We start from the raw sequence: 21,808 nt of genomic DNA, 5'->3' as shown, positions 1-21,808 counted from the left end.
CTCTCTTAACCTCTCTCTTTTTCTCCATATACTCTTCCCTCCTTGCATCACTTCTACTTTGTAAAAACTTCTCATATGCTAACTTTTTCTCCCTTACTACTCTCTTTACATCATCATTCCACCAATCGCTCCTCTTCCCTCCTGCACCCACTTTCCTGTAACCACAAACTTCTGCTGAACACTCTAACACTACATTTTTAAACCTACCCCATACCTCTTCGACCCCATTGCCTATGCTCTCATTAGCCCATCTATCCTCCAATAGCTGTTTATATCTTACCCTAACTGCCTCCTCTTTTAGTTTATAAACCTTCACCTCTCTCTTCCCTGATGCTTCTATTCTCCTTGTATCCCATCTACCTTTTACTCTCAGTGTAGCTACAACTAGAAAGTGATCTGATATATCTGTGGCCCCTCTATAAACATGTACATCCTGAAGTCTACTCAACAGTCTTTTATCTACCAATACATAATCCAACAAACTACTGTCATTTCGCCCTACATCATATCTTGTATACTTATCCTCTTTTTCTTAAAATATGTATTACCTATAACTAAACCCCTTTCTATACAAAGTTCAATCAAAGGGCTCCCATTATCATTTACACCTGGCACCCCCAAACTTACCTACCACACCCTCTCTAAAAGTTTCTCCTACTTTAGCATTCAGGTCCCCTACCACATTTTCTCTCTCACTTGGTTCAAAGGCTCCTATACATTCACTTAGCATCTCCCAAAATCTCTCTCTCTCCTCTGTATTCCTCTCTTCTCCAGGTGCATACACGCTTATTATGACCCACTTCTCGCATCCAACCTTTACTTTAATCCACATAATTCTTGAATTTACACATTCATATTCTCTTTTCTCCTTCCATAACTGATCATTCAACATTACTGCTACCCCTTCCTTTGCTCTAACTCTCTCAGATACTCCAGATTTAATCCCATTTATTTCCCCCCACCGAAACTCCCCTACCCCCTTCAGCTTTGTTTCGCTCAGGGCCAGGACATCCAACTTCTTTTCATTCATAACATCAGCAATCATCTGTTTCTTGTCATCCGCACTACATCCACGCACATTCAAGCATCCCAGTTTTATAAAGTTTTTCTTCTTCTCTTTTTTAGTAAATGTCTACAGGAGAAGGGGTTACTAGCCCATTGCTCCCGGCATTTTAGTCGCCTCATACGACACGCATAGCTTACAGAGGAAAGATTCTTTTCCACTTCCCCATGGACAGTAGAAGAAATAAAGAAGAACAAGAGCTATTTAGAAAAAGGAGAAAAACCTAGATGTATGTATATATATATATATATATGCATGTGCGTGTCTGTGAAGTGTGACCAAAGTGTAAGTAGGAGTAGCAAGATATCCCTGTTATCTAGCGTGTTTATGAGACAGAAAAAGAAACCAGCAATCCTACCATCATGCAAAACAGTTACAGGTTTCTGTTTCACAGTCATCTGGCAGGACGGTAGTACTTCCCTGGGTGGTTGCTGTCTACTAACCTACTACTACTAGGGAATGTATGAGAGTATAGTGGTACCAACACTCTTGTATGGGTATGAAGCATGGGTTGTAAATGCTGCAACAAGGAGGTGGCTGGAGGCAATGGAGATGTCATGTCTAAGGGCAATTTGTGGTGTAAATATTATGCAGAGAATTCGTAGTGTGGAAATTAGGAGGAGGTGTGAAGTTACTAAAAGTATTAGTCAGAGGGCTGAAGAGGGGTTGTTGAGGTGGTTTTGGTCATTTAAAGAGAATGGCACAAAGCAGAATGACTTGGAGAGCGTGTAAATCTGTAGGAGAAGGAAGATGGTGTATGGGACGTCCTCAGAAAGGTTGGAGGAAGGGGGTAAAGGAGGTTTTGTGAGCGAGGGGTTTGGACTTTCAGCAAGCGTGCGTAAGTATGTTAGATAGGAGTAAATGGAGACGAATGGCTTTTGGGACCTGACGAGCTGTTGGAGTGTGAGTAATATTTTGTGAAGGGATTCAGGGAAACCGGTTAGCCGAACTTGAGTCCTGGAAATGGGAAGTACAACGCCTGTACATTAAAGGAGTGGGGTTGGGATATTGGAAGTTTGGAAGGACATCTAAACTGTCATATCTGACCCCTCTGTAAAGACAGTGATTATGTATGAGTGATGGTGAAAGTGTTAAATTATTATGTAAGTTTTTTTTTTTTTTTTTTTTTTTTTTTTTTTTTTTTTTTTTTTTTTTTTTTTTTTTTTTTTGGTCACCCTTCCTTAGTGGAAAACTGCTGACTTCTTTAAAAAAAAAAAATTATATTCTGATAACTACAACTTATAGTAGATCTTGTGATTTCATAACCAGTTGTTGTTCTGACACAGATATTAGGTACGGAAATAGTAATCAAACAGTCACAAACACATTCAAATTCAAAGTTTATTCTCTATAAGGATTACAATGCTGAGTTTACAGAATTTGGTTATTGTATTGTTTACTTGTAGTAAAATAATAATTACAGAGTGTACCACTAGAACACCTAGCATGGCTAGGCATTTCGGGCAGACTTAAATTAAATCTTAAGTTTAAAATACAGTGGACCCCCGCATAACGATTACCTCCGAATGCGACCAATTATGTAAGTCTATTTATGTAAGTGCATTTGTACGTGTATGTTTGGGGGTCTGAAATGGACTAATCTACTTCACAATATTTCTTATGGGAACAAATTCGATCAGTACTGGCACCTGAACATACTTCTGGAGTGAAAAAATATCGTTAACCGGGGGTCCACTGTATTACAAAATTATGAGGTAAGTTGGTATTATGGCTAAGTGACTAAATACTAGTTTGTGAGTTTAGCAATGTGAATGCTTTTGATTTGGCACTATACATAGTTTCAGTATTGGAGTATCACAGGCCAACTTATGACTAGTTAAGATTCATTATTTTGAGATTGAGATTGATATTTCTGTTTATGGTCAAATGGGTGAGTGAGTGTAAGTGTGAACCACCAGGTGGTATTCGTGTAATTAGTTGACAGGGTGTATCAGCGAGATAAGGTGTTTTCTGATGGTAGTTTTGAAGGTGATGAATGTGTCTGCAGTTTTAGAATTTTCAGGTAGGGTGTTCCAGATTTTAGGGCCTTTGACATACATTGAATTTTTGTAAAGGTTTAGTCGGACACGGGGAATGTCATACAGATGTTTGTGTCTGGTATTGTGCCTGTGGGTTCTGTCGCAACTATCAAGAAAGCGTTTTAGGTCAAGGTTAATATTGGAATTTAAGGTCCTGTAAATGTAGATTGCACAGTAGTAGGTGTGGATGTTCTGAACAGGGAGTAAGTTTAGATCTATGAAGAGTGGGGGGGGGGGGTGTTGCCAGGGATGGGATTTAGTGATTATTCTTACTGCGGCTTTTTGTTGGGTTATTATTGGCATTAGGTGTGTTGCTGCAGTTGAACCCCAAGCACATATAGCATAGGTGAGGTATGGATAAATAAGTGAATGGTATAGTGTGAGAAGGGCAGTTTGCGGCACGTAGTATCGTATCTTGGAGAGGATCCCAACCGTTTTGGATACTTTTTTGGTTATGTGTTGGATATGGGTGCTGAAGTTCAGGTTGTTGTCGAGGTATAGGCCTAGGAATTTGCCCTCATTATGCCTGGCAATTAGAGTGTTGTCGATCTTAATGTTAATTTGCGCATCTCCTGCTCTGCTACCAAACATAATGTAGTAGGTTTTGTCAGTGTTAAGCGTAAGTTTATTGGCTGTCATCCAAGTCGATATTTTGATCAGCTCCTCATTAACAATGGTGTTGAGGGTGGCAAGATTGGGGTGAGAGATGACATAAGTCGTGTCGTCAGCAAAGAGAATGGGGTTCAGGTGTTGAGATACGTTTGGAAAATCATTGATGTATATGAGGAAGAGCAGGGGACCGAGGACACTTCCCTGCGGAACTCCAGTATCAAGTGGCTGTGTTGTTGATGCTGTCTCTTTAATGGTGACATACTGATACCTATTAGTAAGGTAAGATTTGAAATATGCAAGCGCATGGCCTCTTATACCATAATGGTCAAGTTTGTGGAGTAGGATGCCGTGGTCTACTGTGTCAAAAGCTTTTCTTAGGTCAATAAAAATTCCTTGTGGATATTCCTTATTTTCCAATGCTGTCTAAAGCAGATCTAGCATTTTTATGATTGCATCGTTAGTGCTTTTATTTTTCCTGAATCCAAATTGGCAGGGGTTGAGTATGTTTTGTGCCATTATAAATGAATATAGTCTCCTGTGCACGAGTTTCTCAAAGATTTTGGATAGCAATGGTAAGTTTGATATTGGCCTATAGTTGCTTAAATCTGTAGGGTCACCACCTTTATTTATTGGTATAACCCTTGCCGTCTTGAGTAGTTTCGGGAAGGTGCTAGTTTCTAGTGACTTGTTAAAAAGTAATGAGATAGCATGCGAGAGGACATGGGCCGCTCTCTTGTACAATAATGGTGGGACATGAGACAGATTCCCTGAGTTATTTTTAAGTGACTTTATAATCTCGGTGACTTCCATGGGCTCAGTTGGAGCAAGATAGAAGGAATTTGGGAAATTCCCATCTAGGTAGTCCCCGGCATGGGCATTGGTGCGTGGGACTTTATTGGCGAGATTAGAACCTATGGTTGAGAAGAAGTCGTTTATCTTGTTAGCTGTGTCAGTGGGATGCAGAGGTGTTTCATTAGATTTAGTTAGGGCAATATTCTTGTTTTTTTTTTCAGTTTTTGGGTCCCTAGAATCTGAGAGAGTGTTTTCCAGGTCTTTTTTATATCTCCTCTTGTGTCAGTGAATCTACTGGAGTAGTATAGTTGTTTGGCTTTCTTTATTACTTTGGTGAGGACTGATGAATAGTTTTTAAGAATATCTTCGTGTATTAAGCCCTGTCTGTATTGCTTTTCATATTGGTGTTTCTTATCAATGGATTTCAGAATGGTGCTGGTTAGCCATGGGCAACCAAGCCATTTGTTTGTGATCTGTTTCGTTTTTATAGGACAATGTTTGTTGTATAGTCCAAGTAATTTGTTAAGAAAAATGTCTGTCCAGTCGTCAATACCATTGGCCTTGGAGAATTCTGTAGGCCAGTCATCAGTCTCTAGGTCAGCTGTGAACTTCCTTATTGAGGCCTCATCATGGAGTCTAAATGAAACTTTGTTGTATTCAAGTGGAGGTTTACTAATGTTTGTCAAGAGGAAGGTAATGTAGTGGTCTGTAGTGCTATCTGTGATTATCCCTGATTTAAGGGGGGCTAGTATATTGGTCCATATGTGGTCTATTATGGTTGCACTCGTTTCAGTGAGCCTGGTTGGTTTAGTTATTGTTGGTATGAGAAGTGTGTTGTTCATATTGTTGATGAAATCAGTTACAGGCTGATCATCTAGTAGGCCAAGGTTGATGTTGAAGTCTCCAGCTAAGAGAAAGTGGTGCTTATTCATTTGTCTGTTTGTTATTAGTGCCTTTAGTTTCTCACTGAAATTTGGGATGTTTGTGTGGGGTATCCGGTAAATGGCACCGATTGTTATAGGCGTCTTAAGGTTTTTTACAGTAAAATTAGCAAAAATGTATTCTCCATATTCATCACTAAAGCAAGTGGTGCTAATACAAGATAATTGGTTAGAGTAATAGATTGCAATACCACCCCCAACTTGGTATGGTCTGCAGTTGTGGATTGCTGTGTATCCTGGTAGAGGGTAGATATCTATTATGTCCTGCTTAAGCCAGGTCTCAGTAAGAATAATGCAGGAGAAGGGTGTCTTTAGTGATTCAAGGAGTGCCAGGAGGTCATCATAGTGTTTGCTTAAGGACCTGATGTTGTAGTTAAGTACTGATAGACTTTTAGCATTGTTTAGGATAGTGCTGGCTTGTGATGCTGTGTAATAAAGGCAGTTACTTTCCAATAGGTTTTGATTGTGTGTCAGATTATGGAGGTTTAGGTCAGGGTCAACGTGATCAATCATCTTCTAGGTTTAAATTATGGTTATTTATATCCTGAGTTGTGGGTTGAGTTTTAGTACTGATATCTGTAGTGGTGGGAAGTTTGGACAAGTATATAGCTATAGCATTTTGGTCATATAGAGTATAGTCACTAATACACATAATGGAGTTGGTGTTGTCTATGTGTTGTGCTGGAATGAGCTAAAGTACAACTAGGTATAAACTAATAATATAAAAATACAAATTAAAAATAGCACAAGACTCTCACTTGTAATTGCACTAAGGTCTAATGTAATGACTTTGGTATTGACTATGTATTGAGCTAGAATGAGCTATAGTACAACTAGGTTTAATCTAATAATATAAAAATACAAATTAAAAATAGCACCAGACTCTCACTAGTAATTACACTATGGTCTAATATAATGAATTTGGTATTGACTATGTATTGAGCTAGAATGAGCTATAGTACAACTGAGTTTAATCTAATGATATAAAAAAGGCACAAGACTTTCAATTGTAATTGCACTAAGGTGGGGGAATGTTGTATCTCCTGCCGAGTCTTTTGTTTTCATAGGGAGTGATTTTCGTGTGCAGGTTTGGTACTAATCCCTCTAGGGTTTTCCACATGTATATTATCATGTATCTCTGCCTGCATTCCAGGGAATGCAAATTAAGGGACTTCAACTGTTCCCAGTAATTTAGGTACCTTATCATACTTATGTGTGCCATGAAAGTTCTTTGTACACTCTCCAGGTCAGCAATTTTGCCTGCTTTGAAGGGGGCAGTTAGTGTATAGTAGTATTCCAGCTTAGAGAGAACAAGAGATTTGAATAGATACATTTTAGCCTCAAAAAGTTTTATTCCAAAGCAATTAAGTTTGCTCATATCCCTTGCACAGGTTCAGGTGTCCCTTGAACAGAATCAAGGACTAAGTAAGTTTATTAAGGCACAGGTACACACAAGTACAATTATCATTCATAGTGGAAATTACCTATGATAACCCCTGAAAAATAAAAGTACTGTACTGTATTTGTAGATTATTTGGCATAACATGACTGTGGCAAGGATTATTCACATTTCAGCCTCATTTGCATTTTTCCACTTGTGCAGCCCTGACAATTCTGCAGCATGTGTAATACCTGTTTGTCTAACTGACGATCAGGTTCATGACCAACTCTGAGAGAGAGAGACAGAGCCAGTCAGCCACCCAGATGAGCACACATTACATGCAGTGGAACCTCGGTTTTCGTTTTTCATCAGACGTGACGAAAACCGAATTGTACAAAAACTGAAGCAATATTTCCCATAAGAAATAATGTAAATCCAATTAATCCATTCCAGACGCCCAAAAATATTAATAAAAAATACATTTTATAGTGAATAACTATAGTTTTACATACAGAAATAATGAGAAATAAATATAAATGACAAATGAACTGGATAAATGAACATTTAACATCACTTTTACCTTTATTGAAGTCTCTTGTTGGCGTATGGAAGGCGGTGAGGAGGACAGGAGGAGGAGAGGTTATTCTTTGGAATGGGAATCCCCTTCCATAAGGACTTCAGGTATCAAGGCCTATCTGGGGTTCCTTCCCATCTTTGTCTTTTATTGGCATTAGGACCAGTTTGAGAGTCACTGTACCCCTGTCACACAAAAAATCTGTCCAGAGAGGTCTGTTTCTGGCATCTCTTTAAGATTTGCCTAAAATGGGACAAGGCATTGCCATTGAACATGTTGCAGATGCGGCTTGCAACAGCTTCGTTAGGGTGATATTTCTCCACAAAACACTATCTCCTGTTGTTTTTCATTGATCCACACCAACAACAACTTCTCAACATCTTCAATTGTTTGCGATAACTGTTTCGTTAGCACTTTTACCCCTTTAGCAACATCGGCTTCCTTGATTTCTTTTTTCTTAACCAGGATGGGATTGATCATTGATGCGGATTTCCCATACATCCTGGCGAGATCGGCCACCCGTACGCCACTTTCGTACTTTGCTACGACTTCTTTTTTTTTTAATTCTATTGTGTTTCTCGCCTTCTTTATCAAAGGGCTGGCACTCAGAACTTTCTTTGGCCCCATGGTGGCTTATTTAGCAGTTGCACTCAATAAACAAGCACAAAAAAAATGGATTTTTATGAAATGTTATGGCTGAATGTGTAGGATGATGCTCACTCAATGATAAACAAAGGCAGACTGAGTCACTTGGCGCTTGAGTGGCCGAGTGACACGGGCAGGCAGACAGATGCATTCAGTACAGACTATTGTCAATTCTATGAAAACCGAGGTGATGTATGAAAACTGGGACAAAATTTTGATGGAAAAAGTCGTCGAAAACTGAATCATACAAAAACTGAGGTTCCACTGTATGTTGCAGAACCATCTTTCTGTCTACTAACTCATGGGTCTCGTCAGTGATACAACATTCTGTCAGGATGACACTACCAGTTGCATCATAATTGGAAGGATGTGGCACAAATGTTGAACATGGGTTATTATCAAGGTTTTCGATATTTCCTTGACCACTTGTAGTCACATTCATTTCAAAAGCACTTAACTCAGAGTCAACATTACTTTCCTCAGATTGTAATAAAGTTGGTAGAATTACCGACAATATGTAAAGTAAAAGGACACAAGTGCAACTAATGTGACATTTTATTGTGGCAACGTTTCGCTCTCCAGGAACTTTGTCAAGCCATTAGAACAAAGCTCCTGGAGAGCGAAACGTTGCCACAATAAAATGTCACATTAGTTGCACTTGTGTCCTTTTACTTTATATTACTTTCCTCAAAAAAGGAGTGTTAATATGACATGGCATTAGTGAATCTCTAGGGTAAGCCATGCTGTTTGCTCTAGCTGGTGCTCAGTTGAACTGGTGTTCCTACAAGATGCTTTGATCAACACCTGGAGTGCTAGCAGTAATGCATAGATCAGTGGATTGACAGTTAACCATTTAACTGTCCAAACATTGATCTGTGTTCTTACTGCTAGTATTCCAAACATAGATCAACGTTTTATTTTTCCTGCCCTCATATTTGGTGTCAGAGGCCTGATAGACATAGGCAATATAGAATGGGTCTTAACACTCAGTGTGGGCAGTATTAAAAAATCTGGGACCACTTAGTACCTTGTGGGAGCACCAGTTCAGTTGAGTGCCAGCTAGAGCAAACAGCATGGCAAACCCCAGGGATTCATTAATGCCATGTTGTATTAACACTCCCCTTTTAAGAAGAAAGTGATGTTTACCCCAAGTTTAGTGGCTTTGATATGGATGTGGCCACAAGTAGTTAAGGAAATATCTAAAACCTAGATAATAACCCATATGCAACAATTGTGCCACATCCTTTCAATTTTCATTCAACTGGTAGTATTATCCTGACAGAATGTCCTATTGCCTATGTCCTAAGTAGAGAGAGAGAGACACACACATGATCATGCAATATGTATAATACATGTTCTGCTGGCTGGCTGGCTAGATGGCTCTGGCTGGCTAGATGGTTCTGACTGGCTGGCCGGCTGTCTCTGTCTCAGAGAGAGCCATTCATAAACTAGAATCAAGGACTAAGTAAGTTTATTTGGCACAGGTACACATAAGTACAGCTATCACACACAGTGTAAATTACCTAGAATAACCCAAAACAGCCAGACAGAGTGCTATACTGTGCTTTTGATATGAGGCATAAGCATAACTGTGGCAAGTAATACCATTTCCCCTTGTTCAGACCTGTTGATACTGCAACATGTGTAATACCTGTTTGTTCATGAGCTGCTCTCTCTGAGACAGAGAGAGGCAGACATAGAGAGAAACAGGCACAGAGAGAGAGAGAGAGAGAGAGAGATAAACAAGAGGCAGTGATAGACAAAGACAGATATGTTTATGAGTGTGGAAGAGTGAGAATAGATAAAAAAAACACATTCCAAGGTTCAATTTGAGCAGTGAAGAATCAGCAATATTGAGTGACTGCACCATCAGCAGTGTAGAGTGATACTCTTGTCTGACACTGCTTCACATACTCCAGAATTTCTAAAAACATTGCTGAGACCTATAAAAAATTTATATATAAAGTAAGGCCCCGCTTTACGGTGTTTTGCCTTACGGCGTTCCACTAATACGGCGATGTCAAATTATGACCAAAATTTGCCATACGGCAATCGGTCTTTCAAATACGCCCCCCCCCACCCGGTTTACATTTTCCGTGACCACATCTATTATGTCAGGAAACTTTCCAAAATTTCAAGCGTTTTAAAGTTACTGCATATTTTATATGTACTCTGATAATTATACTTATGTGTACCTGTACCTAAATATACTTACACACTGTGCTGGTGTGCAGGTACACATTAAAATCGCTAAGTCTCTCTCTGCTCATGACGCCAATACTACGTAATAATAATCACTCTTGGGCACACTAAATGTCTTATTTTACATCAATATAGGCATTTTCATTAATCCATCTATGATATTTTCCTCAAAATTATATATGAAACCCATTACATAGCATATAAACATGATACATACACTCACAGATTAAAAATTTATGTAAATATGAGACTTGTTTACAAAGCAGCTGTGTAGGTAGTGTCGGAAGAATTACGTTTTATCTAGTCAAACTGGGGGATAACTGTAGAAAAACATTCTTTTCGTATGCTTTTACTCTATATATAGCAATTCACGACCCTTGTGGATTTAGTGCTTTTTATAATAGTAATAGTAATAATAATAATAATAATATTATTATTATTATTATTATTATTATTATTATTATTATTATTATTATTATTATTATTATCTTCATTCACTCTAAAAATGGTGTGTTGCTGTTTGTTTATTCTGAACTAACTTGTACACAATGTAAGAGTATTTGTATTGTGAGGTAATTATTATTATAATAAAAAATTCTTGAGGTAAATGTTCTACAAACTCTTACAAACGGACGTGAATGAACTAAAAGTAGACACACATTAATACACATTTATTTCGCCTGACCAAGTGATCGTCCACTTCCTGTTCAGTTTGTGTTCTTTCATTGTCTCAACTCTGTATCTCGTTCACTCTCTCGTTTACTCTTTCGTTAACTAGTTGGCTCTCATTGATGATGGCGTCTAAGGTTAGCTGTGATAAAAAGAGAAGTCGTAAGCCTCTTTCTTCCTTTAAGTGCCAAGTTAGAGGATGATGGTGTGCCATTCTGATTTTATTCAATAAACACCCTGCCACTTACCTCTCACACATTAATATTAATATTTTAAGGTAAGTAGTAAGTGTACTCTGTGTGTATCTTACCTTTTATTGTGTTTTTAATGCCTATTTCTATTGCTAACTTACTATAAGTTAGTGTAAACTTGTTGTCTGGCATTTATTGCTTATTTTATGTGTGCTCTGATAATAATACTTGTGGAGCTGTGCGGTAGCCGGGTGGAGGGACAACATTACATTTTCTCTGCTCAGCCATCAGAGAAAACGTGTATGAATCTGCGTTTGGCCCAGCCACTCCCTCACTCCACTTTTGTTTACAATTTTCGGCATGAATTATTCATTACTTCTACCTTCGTTTATGATGTCATCTAAAGGTATCTCTTACAAATGATTAAATTCAGTGAACAAGACATGTCGATGTTAATAATATGGCTCTGGGCCACAGTGTAGGTATCCGGTAGGTGTAGCCCAGGCGGGCTACACCTACCGGCTACCTACACTGACTTCCTACAAATAAATACTACTCACCTCTCTTCCTATATTAAGACTACACATATTTTAAGGTAAATAATGAGTGCACTGTATGTGCATTTTACCTCTCTGGGATGTTTTAAATATCGTATATTAACCCTTTGACTGTTTCCGACGTATAAATACATCTTACGAGCCAATGTTTCTGACGTATTTATACGCACAAATTCTAGCGGCTTCAAATCGAGCGCCAAAGGCCTGGTAGGCCTACACGGGAGAGAATGGGTCTCAGTGGTCGGTGTGCACCCTGTGAAAAAAATCTGGGACCTAGCGGTGCATTGTGGGAACGCCATGTTGTCAGTCCATTTTCACCATGCCTCTCGGTAAGAAGTTCCTCACTCCTCGGCGGATTGGAGGTCTTTTGTTCCCAAGTGATAGCTCTAACAGCGATGAAAGTGTCAGTGACAGTGAATTCAAGGGTTTTCAAGTGAGTGTTACCGAAAAAAGTGCCCAGGATAACGTAAATAGTGACGAAAACCCAGATGACCCACAACCTTCGACCTCTGGTGCTGTGCCGGCTTGTTCACGTTCACGTTCGCCTGTACCAGGACGAAAGAGGAAACTATTTGGTCGTGTACAACACCCTGATGATAGCAGTGATAGTGATAGTGATAGTGATAGTGATTTCAAGGTCATTGAAACCAGTTCTAGTGACAGTGAGAGTGAATATTCCCCAGTGAAGTGCCAGTATGTACGACGTAGCATGCGGTCTGGTAGTGTTTCATATGTTGTTCCAAGGGGAAGGAGAAACTCTGGGAGCACATCCCGTGGCCCAACACCACGACCTGATAGTGAAGATGACGATATTGTAACGATGGGTATGAATGGTGACAGTGAGGGAGGAGGCAGTGGTGGTGATAGTGAGGGTGGCATGGCCCATGTGGCACCATCACCGGGCCACGCTACTAGCCACGCGGCTGACTCAGCAGAACAACCAGCCTCACCCTACCCCACACTGCCACAACCTGCACCACCACAACCTGCACAGCCACAACCACGGTACAATATCCAGACCCCACCAGCAGACCGCATCTGGGATTGGCAGGACGGTGACGAGTTTGTTCCCAGTCCCCATGACTTTGATGAAACACAAAGTGGAATAAAGCCATCTTGTCCACTTGGGAACAATGCCAGTGAACTGGACTGCTTTGAGTTATTTTTCGATGAACCCCTGATGGACATCATTGTCAGGGAAACAAATACATACTGTGATTACACCATGGCAAATACAATTCTCTCACCAAAATCACGGCTACACAAGTGGAAGGAGACAACTGTGGCAGAGATGTACCTGTTTTTTGCCACAATAATGCTTATGCCACATGTGTATAAGCACACTGTCACCACATACTGGACAACAGATCGCCTGATTTCAACTCCAGGTGAACATTTTCACCTGTCTTGGTCATTTACTCTTGTCTAGAAATATATACAAAGTATGTACAGTGGTACCTCGGGATACAAACTTAATTCATTCCAGAAGGCTGTTCGAGTGCCAATATTGAGCAAATTTGTTCCCATATGGAATAATGTAAATTAGATTAATCCATTTCAAACCTCCAAAAATACACTTACAAAAGCACTTACATAAATACACTTACACAATTGTTTGAGTTTTGAGCTGTTCGTATCCCAAGGTACCACTATATTTATAGGTCTCAGCAATGTTTTAGATATGCTGGAGTATATTTGAAACTTCTTGAAGCATGGTGTTTATGACGAGTGTCACTAAACTGCTGACAGGTTAAACAGTGGAGTGACACGATAGTACACTGCTGCAGGGAACCCTGGCTTTATTTGTTTTCACTGTTACACACAAACGTATATGTCTGTCTGTCTATCTATCTGTCTGTCTGTCTGTCTGTCTGTCTAGCTCTGCTTATCTGACTTTCTGTCTGCCTGTGTGTCTCGATCTTTCTGTCTGCCTGTGTGTATGTCTTTCCATCTGCTTGTCTCAGTCTCTGAGCGGCTCGTAAACCAACAGGTATTACACATGATGCAGAAGTGACAATGAGTAATACTTGCCAGTCATGCTTATTATGCCTTGTATCTACAAGCACTGTATAGCACTTTGCCTGGAAGTTTTGGGTTTTCCTAGGTATGTAATTTACATTATGTATAATAACTGTACTTATGTGTACATGTGAGAGAGAGAGAGAGAGAGAGAGAGACAGACAGACAGACAGACAGACAGACAGACAGACAGACAGACAGACAGACAGACAGACAGAGATATAGACAGACAGACAGATACAGACAGACAGATATAGACAGACAGATACAGACAGAGACAGCCAAAGCCGGCCAGCCTGCCAAATACGTATTACACGTTTTCCAGAATCGTTTTTCTTTACTTAGAACATAGGCTATAGGACATTCTGGCAGGATGACACTACCAGCGGTATAAAAAATGAAAGGATGTTGCACAAATGTTACACATGGGTTATTATTGGGGTTTTTGATATTTCCTCAACCACTTGTGGCCACATCCATCACTTTCCTCTTAACCCTTTGAGGGTCACCAGGCCCTCTCAGAGACTTATTCTCAGGGTTGTCAAAATTTCAAAAAAAAAAAAAATTATTTTTTCTTATGAAAAGATAGAGAATCTTTTCCCGATCATAATGACACCAAAAGTATGAATTTGATGAAAAACTTACGGAATTATGCTCTCGCGAAGTTAGCAGTCTCAACGATGTTTATGCATCGGCGATTTTGCCCACTTTGAGCCCTGTTTTCGGCCATTTCCAGCGTACTAGTCGACAAAAATCATAACTATTTCGCTAGAACTCCGTTTTTTCTATCGAATGAGTACAATGGTCCCTCGTTTTTCGTAATTAATCCGTTCCTGGAGCCATTACTATAAACGAAATTTAGGATTTACGAATCAATTTTCTCCATAAGAAATAATGTAAATACAATTAATCCGTTCCTGACACCCAGAAGTATTAAAACAAAAAAAATTTTTACATGAAATATACATGTAGTACATAAACAATACAATGGGAAATGATGAATGAAACATTAACAGCATAACACTTACCTTTATTGGAGATTCTTCTTAGTGCATGGGAGACTGGAGGAGGAGAGAGAGTGGATTGTTTATAGTTTGGAAGGGGAATCACCTTCGAGCAACACCTCAGGTACCAATTGCTTTTCTGGGGTTGCTTGTCTTCTCTGTTCCTTAATGCCACTAGGACCACCTTGAGTCACTGGAGTCCTGTCTCGCAAAATAACTGTGGAGAGAGCTTTGTTTCTGGCGTCTCTTTAACACTTCCCTAAAATGGCCCAAGACTTTGTCACTGTACATGTTGCCAACCTGGCTTGCAACAACCTTGTTAGGGTGATGTTTCTCCATAAAGCTTTCCATCTTACCCCACATAGTAAAAATCTCTTTAATTTCTGAAGAAGGCACCTTCTTCCATCTCTCTTCCTCCTCCTCTGCAGCAAGATTCTGAGCTGCGATGTGTTGCTCTTCCTGCTGAAGCTCTTGCAGCTCCTCAATGGTGAGCTCTTCGTTGTGGTCTTCCACCAATTCTTCCACATCCTCCAAACTCACATCCAACCCCATGGAACTCCCCAGTGCCACAATTGATTTTACAACAGACATAGGCTCATCAGGGTCACTCCCAAACCCTTCAAAATCCCTCTTGTCGACACAATCTGGCCACAATTTTCTCCAGGCAGAGTTCAAAGTCCTGGTAGTCACTCCCTCCCAAGCCATACCTATAAGGGTTATGCAATGGAGGATGCTGAAGTGTTCTCTCCAAAATTCCCTTAGGGTCAAGTGAGTGTCTGTGGTCACAGTCAAGCACCTGTGAAACATTGCTTTTGTGTAGAGTTTTTTAAAGTTTGTAATGGCCTGCTGGTCCATGGGCTGGAGGAGAGGAGTGGTATTCGGGGGCAAGAACTTTACTGTGATGAACCCAAACTCCTCGAAAATTAGGTCATCCAAGTTTGGAGGATGAGCAGGTGCATTGTCCATTACTAACAGGCACTTGAGATCCAATTTCTTTTCCAGGAGATACTCCTTCACACTAGGGCCAAACACTTCATTGAACCACTCAACGAAAATTTCCCTCGTGACCCATGCCTTACTATTAGATTTCCAAAACACACACAATTTACTCTTCATAACATTGTTTTTCCTGAACACTCTGGGATTTTCAGAATGGTACACTAGTAATGGCTTCACTTTGAAATCCCCACTAGCATTAGCACAGAACATTAGCTTCAGCCTGTCTTTCATAGGCTTGTGTCCTGGCATTGCCTTTTCCTCTTGTGTAATGAAGGTCCTCTTTGGCATTTTCTTCCAAAAGAGGCCTGTTTCATCACAATTGAACACTTGTTCTGGTTTCAGTCCTTCAGCCTCTATGTACTCCTGGAATTCATGCACATATTTTTCAGCCGCCTTGTGGTCCGAACTGGCAGCCTCACCATGCCTTACCACACTGTGTATGCCAGTACGGTTCTTAAATCTCTCAAACCAGCCTTTGCTGGCCTTAAATTCACCCACATCACCACTATTTGCAGGCAATTTCTTTACCAAATCTTCATGCAACTGCCTAGCCTTTTCACAAATAATCGAAGTCATAACAGTATTTCCTGCTAATTGTTTCTCATTTATCCACACCAATAATAACTTCTCAACCTCTTCGAGTACTGGTGATCTCATTTTTTCAGCATAGTTACCCCCTTTGCAACAACAGCATCCTTGATTTCCTTTTTCTTGGCCACTATGGAACATAAGGTTGTGTAGGGTTTCTCATACATCCTGGGCAGTTCAGCCACACTTGTACCAATTTCATATTGTTCAATGATGGTTTTCTTAAATTCAGTAGTATTTCTCACCTTCTTTACCACAGGCTTAGCACTAGGAGCTTTCTTTGAAGCCATGGTAATTTATTTAGTGCTTGCAAGCACTAAAATAAATGGAATATTATGAAATATTTTGCTGGAGCACGTGAGGGGACCTTCGCTCACTGGTAAACAATGCCAGACTGGCTGCCGCCCCGGCTCACGCCGTGGGTACGCGTTCCGGACGAACTATGACTCGCGAGTCAACCTATGAAAAGCGAGTCCATGTTTATACGAAAATACCCCTATGATTGGCAAAATTTACGATTGCCGGGAACTACTAAAAAGCGGGGGACCACTGTATAAGAAATCACTCATTTACCGATTTCAGCTATCCAATAAAGTGGTCAGAATTTAGCAATTTTGCCAATTTCACACAAGTTTCAAAAGATGCCTATTTCCAAATAGGGTCCAGAATAAACAAGAAAGACATTCCTGGCACTAAAATAACATTTACTCTGTTCATTAGTCATGTCCCCATGCCTCTCTTACATTTCTTTTGCTTTCCACTTTGAATTTTTATTCTCACAAAAAATAGATTTACTGTTATGCAGTCTACTGTATTAGTGTAGAAATGGTATAAATAATACCAGCGCACTTGTGAAAGAATATTAGATTCACCAGTTGACGTGTATTGGACGCATGGCATGATTTGTTTACTTTTGAACTTTGGCAAAAATCGAACATTTCTGCTACTTTGAGCTCAATTTCAAGGTATTTTTCATTGTGAAACCAATCAAAATCATCTCAATTTTTGTATTATGTCTTCCATTCTATAAAATAAGACCAGGAAAACTAAAATACAACCATAAATACCATACGAAAATACAGTGCAAAGTTGCTGTTTTAAACCAAAAGCACGGTCAAAATTTTTTTTTTCTCATTACGCACTTTGTGCTGTAGGATTTTTTTTTATACTGCGCACACTGACCACATAGACCCATTCTTTCATATGTAGGCCTACCAGCTTTCTCTTGCTAGATTTGAGGGAGCTAGAATTTATGCGTACTAGTACGTCAAAAACCCTAGCGCGTAAGCCGTACTAGTACGGCCGAAACCCCGAAAGGGTTAAAAGGAGAGTGTTAATACATGACATCAGTGAATCCCTGGTGTTTGCCATGCTATTTGCTCTAGCTGGTGCTCAGGTGAACTGGTGCTCCCACAAGGTACTAAGTGCTCCCAGATTTTTTTAATACTGCACACACAGTGTTAAGACCCATTCTATTCTGACCAGCTATCTCAGGCCAATTGTGCCAAATTTGGAGGCAGGGAAAATAAAACTTAGATCTATGTTTGGAGCTCTAGTAGTACAAACTTAGATCTACATTTGGACAGTTTTAGGGTTAATACCTAGTTCTATTGCGAACTTAATATATGTTAGTGTAAACTTGTTATCTGGCATTTATATCATTTATAAGTTGGAAAAAATGGAGTTCTTCTTTCCAGCAATGTCTGCTGTCTGATGGTAGCCAGAGCCTAACCTGCTGTAAATCATATTTGTGTTAATCTGTTACTTATTAATTAAAGATAGACTCAGGAAAGAATAATCAAATTTACTTCTTTTTGAAAGGAATTTTCCAAATGCCTTTCACTTCATTTTCTTGGATTTTCCCAAATTATGACTAATTATTTTTATGTTTTAGTATTTGTTTTTTTTATGAGAATTATATTTAAGAGAAGAATAGGTTAGATTTAAAAATTTTGTCTACGGTGATTTAAAGAAGTAAAAAGAATATCTTGATTGTTAAATATGGTTTGTTTCATTTCAGTTTGAGAAGACAGCTGACCACTTGTTTGATGCAGCATATCATGGCCAGAGTAACCCCATTAAGGGTGTTAGTGACTGCATCATTATGGGGAAGCCCATGAATATTGGTACAGGAGTATTTAAACTTCTCCACAACCACCACAGAGACCCCAAACCCAGAATGCGGAATCTCTTGTTTGATCACCCTGATATGCATGTTCCTCTGCCTCTCAGTGGCTGGTCCTAGTACAGTAACTTATGTGTAAAACTGACAAAGTTGTGTGAGATGCTTTAGTGAGTATTTAGAAATTGCCTGAATGTTGAAAGTATTTTTATCTGTATGGTAGTGTTTACAACAGAGATTGCCAATTTGAAAGTAGAATACTTGCAAAAACGTTATTTATTGTCTTTCTACCTAAATTAAAATTTACTGTAGTGTACCGTACTCTGATTTCTATAATTATTGTTTTTTATTGAAGTGCTGAAAGTATTCAGTCAGTAATGTTTACCAAACAAGTACAGTGTTGGAGACAGAGAAAAGTTTTCATTAAGATTAATTCCAGTTAATATATCAGCATTTTTTTAGCCTTTTATTATCAAGTTTTCACCGTAAAATTTCAAATGTTTTTTATTCATATTTTTCAAAAATATTGTATGGTACTGTATATGCTTTACATTGTGCAAAAATCAATGTACCTTACCAACAAAGATTTGTTTTATTTTTCACCCTTAATGTCCTTTCTAGAAGGATTACCAAGGGGGAGGGTGCCTTGATGCAGGTGAAGAAGACTTGATCCAAGGATTTGTAGCTGCTTCTCCCCTATGTTTCCATGGATTAAACTTGATTGTCCCTCATTCTGCAGGCCTCTGTATAACCCCCTTGAATATTATTGTTTATGGATCCAGCTCACTAAATAGACTGCATTACTAATATTAAGAGATCCTATAACACTATGAGAAAAGCTCCTAACAGCATACCCATGCACTCTGCACTGTGGCATAGCTTAACCCTTTCAGGGTCACGACCCCTGCTCTCAGGGTTGCAAAATTTTCAAATGAAAAAAAATGTTGTTTCTTATGAAATAGTAGAGAATCTTTTTCTGAAGGTAATAAAAGAAGTACAAAATTTGATGGAAAACTGACGAAATTACGCTTTTGCAAATTTTACTTGTCAGCGATATTTAAGTCATCAGCGATTTCCTCCAATCTGAGTCCGATTTTAGGCCAATTACAGTGGAACCTTGGTTATCAACTGTAATCCATTCCAGAAGCTTGGCCTAAGACCGAAATGGCCAAAAAACGAATTAATATTTCTCATGAGAATTAATGGAAATACAATTAATCCGTTATAGACAAAAAATATTAAAAAAACAAAATTTAACAGTTATATAAGTACGTTTTACATACCTTTATTGAAGGCTAATGTTGGCTTCTGGAAGATAGGGAAGAGGAAAGACGGAGGAGTTAGTGTTTGGATGGGAAATCCCCCTCCCCCCCCCCCAGGAGTTACTTCCCTTCTTTGTCTTTTAAGACCACTAGGACCAGCTTGAGAGTCACTGGACCCCTGTCGCACAAAATAACTATCCAGAGTGCTCTGTTTCTGGTGTCTCTTTAAGATTTCCCTGTAGTGGGACAAGGTTTTGTTACTGAACATGTTGCAGATATGGCTTGTTTCAGCTTGGTCAGGGTGGTGTTTCTCTACAAAAGCTTGCACCCTAGTCCACATTGCACACACCTGTTTAATCTCTGAAAAAGACACCTCCTTCACTCCCTCAGCCTCCTCCTCTGAAGCAAGTTCCTCAGCTACAATATGTTGCTGTTCAAGTTGAAGCTCCTGTAGCTCTTCAGTGGTTAGTTCTTCCCTGTGGTCCTCCACCAAGTCTTCCACATCCTTGCCACTCATCTCCAACCCCAGGGACTTCCCCAGTGCCACAATAGATCTAGTCCACAGGGTTGGCAGGGTCAGGGTCAGCCTCAAACCCTTCAAAATAACTCTCTTGGACACAACCTGGCCACATTTTCTCCAAGCAGAGTTCAAAGTCCTGGAAGTCACTCCCTTCCAAGCCTTACCTATAAAGCTTATGCAATTGAGGATAATGAAGCGATCTTTACAGAACTCTCTTAGGGTCAACCGAGTATCAGAGGTCAGTTCAAAGCACTTTTCAAACACTGCTTTTGTGTAGAGTTTTTTGAAGTTAGAAATGACCTGCTGGTCTATGGCTGGAGGAGAGGAGTGGTGTTAGGAGGCAAGAACTTCACTGTTATAAAACTGAAGTCCCTTAACAATTGGTCTTCCAAGTCTGTAGGATGTGTAGGAGCATTGTCCAGTACCAGGAGGCACTTGAGTAGCAATTTCTTTTCCAGCAGGTATTTTTTTGCACTTGGGCCAAACACATCATTAACCCACTATGAAAATTTGCCTTTTGATTAGTTTTCCATATCACACACAATCTATTCTTAATGACATTGCTTTTCTTGAAAACACTGGGATTTTCTGAGTGATACACAAGTAAAGGCTTCACTTTAAAATCCCCACTAGCATTACCACACAACAAAAGAGTAAGCCTGTCTTTCATAGGCTTGTGTTCTGGCAGTGCCTTTTCCTCCTACATGATGTATGTCCTGTTTGCCATTTTCTTTCAAAACAGGCCTGTTTCGTCACAATTGAACACTTGCTGGGGTTTTAATTGTTCAGCCTTTACATAGGCCTTGAACTCCTGTTTGTACTTTTCAGCCGCTTTTTTGTCAGAACTTGCAGCCTCTCCATACCTTACAACACTGTATGCCACTACGCTTCTTAAATCTCTCAAACCACCCTTTGCTGGCCCTAAATTCACTACCGGCAGCACTTGTTCCAGGAGTTTTCTGTAGAAGATCCTCATGTAACTGCTTTGCCTTCTTACAATCGACTCCACAATACTGTCTCCCACTAATTCTTTTTCCTTAATCCACAATAACAACTTTTCCATCTGTTCCATTATCGGTGACCTTTGTTTCTTTATAAAAGTTACTCCTCTCGCAACATTAGCATCCTTGATTTGTTCTTTCTTTGCCAGGATGGATGGATGTAGGTGAAAAACAAATCGACTATAGTCGATTTGTTTTTCCCTTACATCCTGGCAAGTTCCACCACCCACATACCCCTCTCATACTTATCAACCACTTCACGCTTAAATTCCATGGTGTTTCTCACTTTCTTCACCACAGGAACTTTACTAGAAACTTTCTTTTGAGCCATGGTTACTTATTTCACAGTTTCACTGAAAAAAAACAAAGAAAACAATGGAAAACCAGCGAAATGTTTGGATGTATGAGCAAGGTTTCTCACACACCGAGAGACAAGGCCAGAATGACATGCAAGCAGCCCCAGCTGGCGGACAGACACGTCCAAAATGACTGATCACCGGGAGCCGAAAAACCTACCGATGACCGAGTTGGCCGATAACAGGAATGGCCAATATCCGAGGGTCCACTCCCCTCAAGGAAGGTTCCTTGATGTTGGTGAGGGGCTCTTGATTTAGGGAATTGGATCTG

General features: G+C 39.7%; 1 protein-coding gene across 2 annotated transcripts in view; it reads left to right on the top strand.

The window, feature by feature from the left end:
- LOC128684306 (DNA-directed RNA polymerase III subunit RPC1) overlaps nucleotides 1–18,998 on the top strand; it is a 161,883-nt gene extending 142,885 nt beyond the window's left edge. The window contains exon 4 of one of the 2 annotated variants that reach the window (XM_070080036.1): nucleotides 18,297–18,998. In XM_070080036.1, coding sequence (XP_069936137.1) covers nucleotides 18,297–18,521 — 225 coding nt within the window. In that variant the 3' untranslated portion in view covers nucleotides 18,522–18,998. The remainder of the gene's footprint in view (nucleotides 1–18,296) is intronic. The other variant, XM_070080037.1, reaches the window with a different exon arrangement.
- Nucleotides 18,999–21,808: the final 2,810 nt, after the last annotated feature.

This window comes from Cherax quadricarinatus, unplaced genomic scaffold (genome assembly GCF_038502225.1).
Source record: "Cherax quadricarinatus isolate ZL_2023a unplaced genomic scaffold, ASM3850222v1 Contig92, whole genome shotgun sequence".
NCBI classification, from domain to species: Eukaryota; Metazoa; Arthropoda; class Malacostraca; order Decapoda; family Parastacidae; genus Cherax; species Cherax quadricarinatus.
Note: the sequence above shows the minus strand (reverse complement) of the source record. Positions and strands in the feature narration are given on the sequence as shown.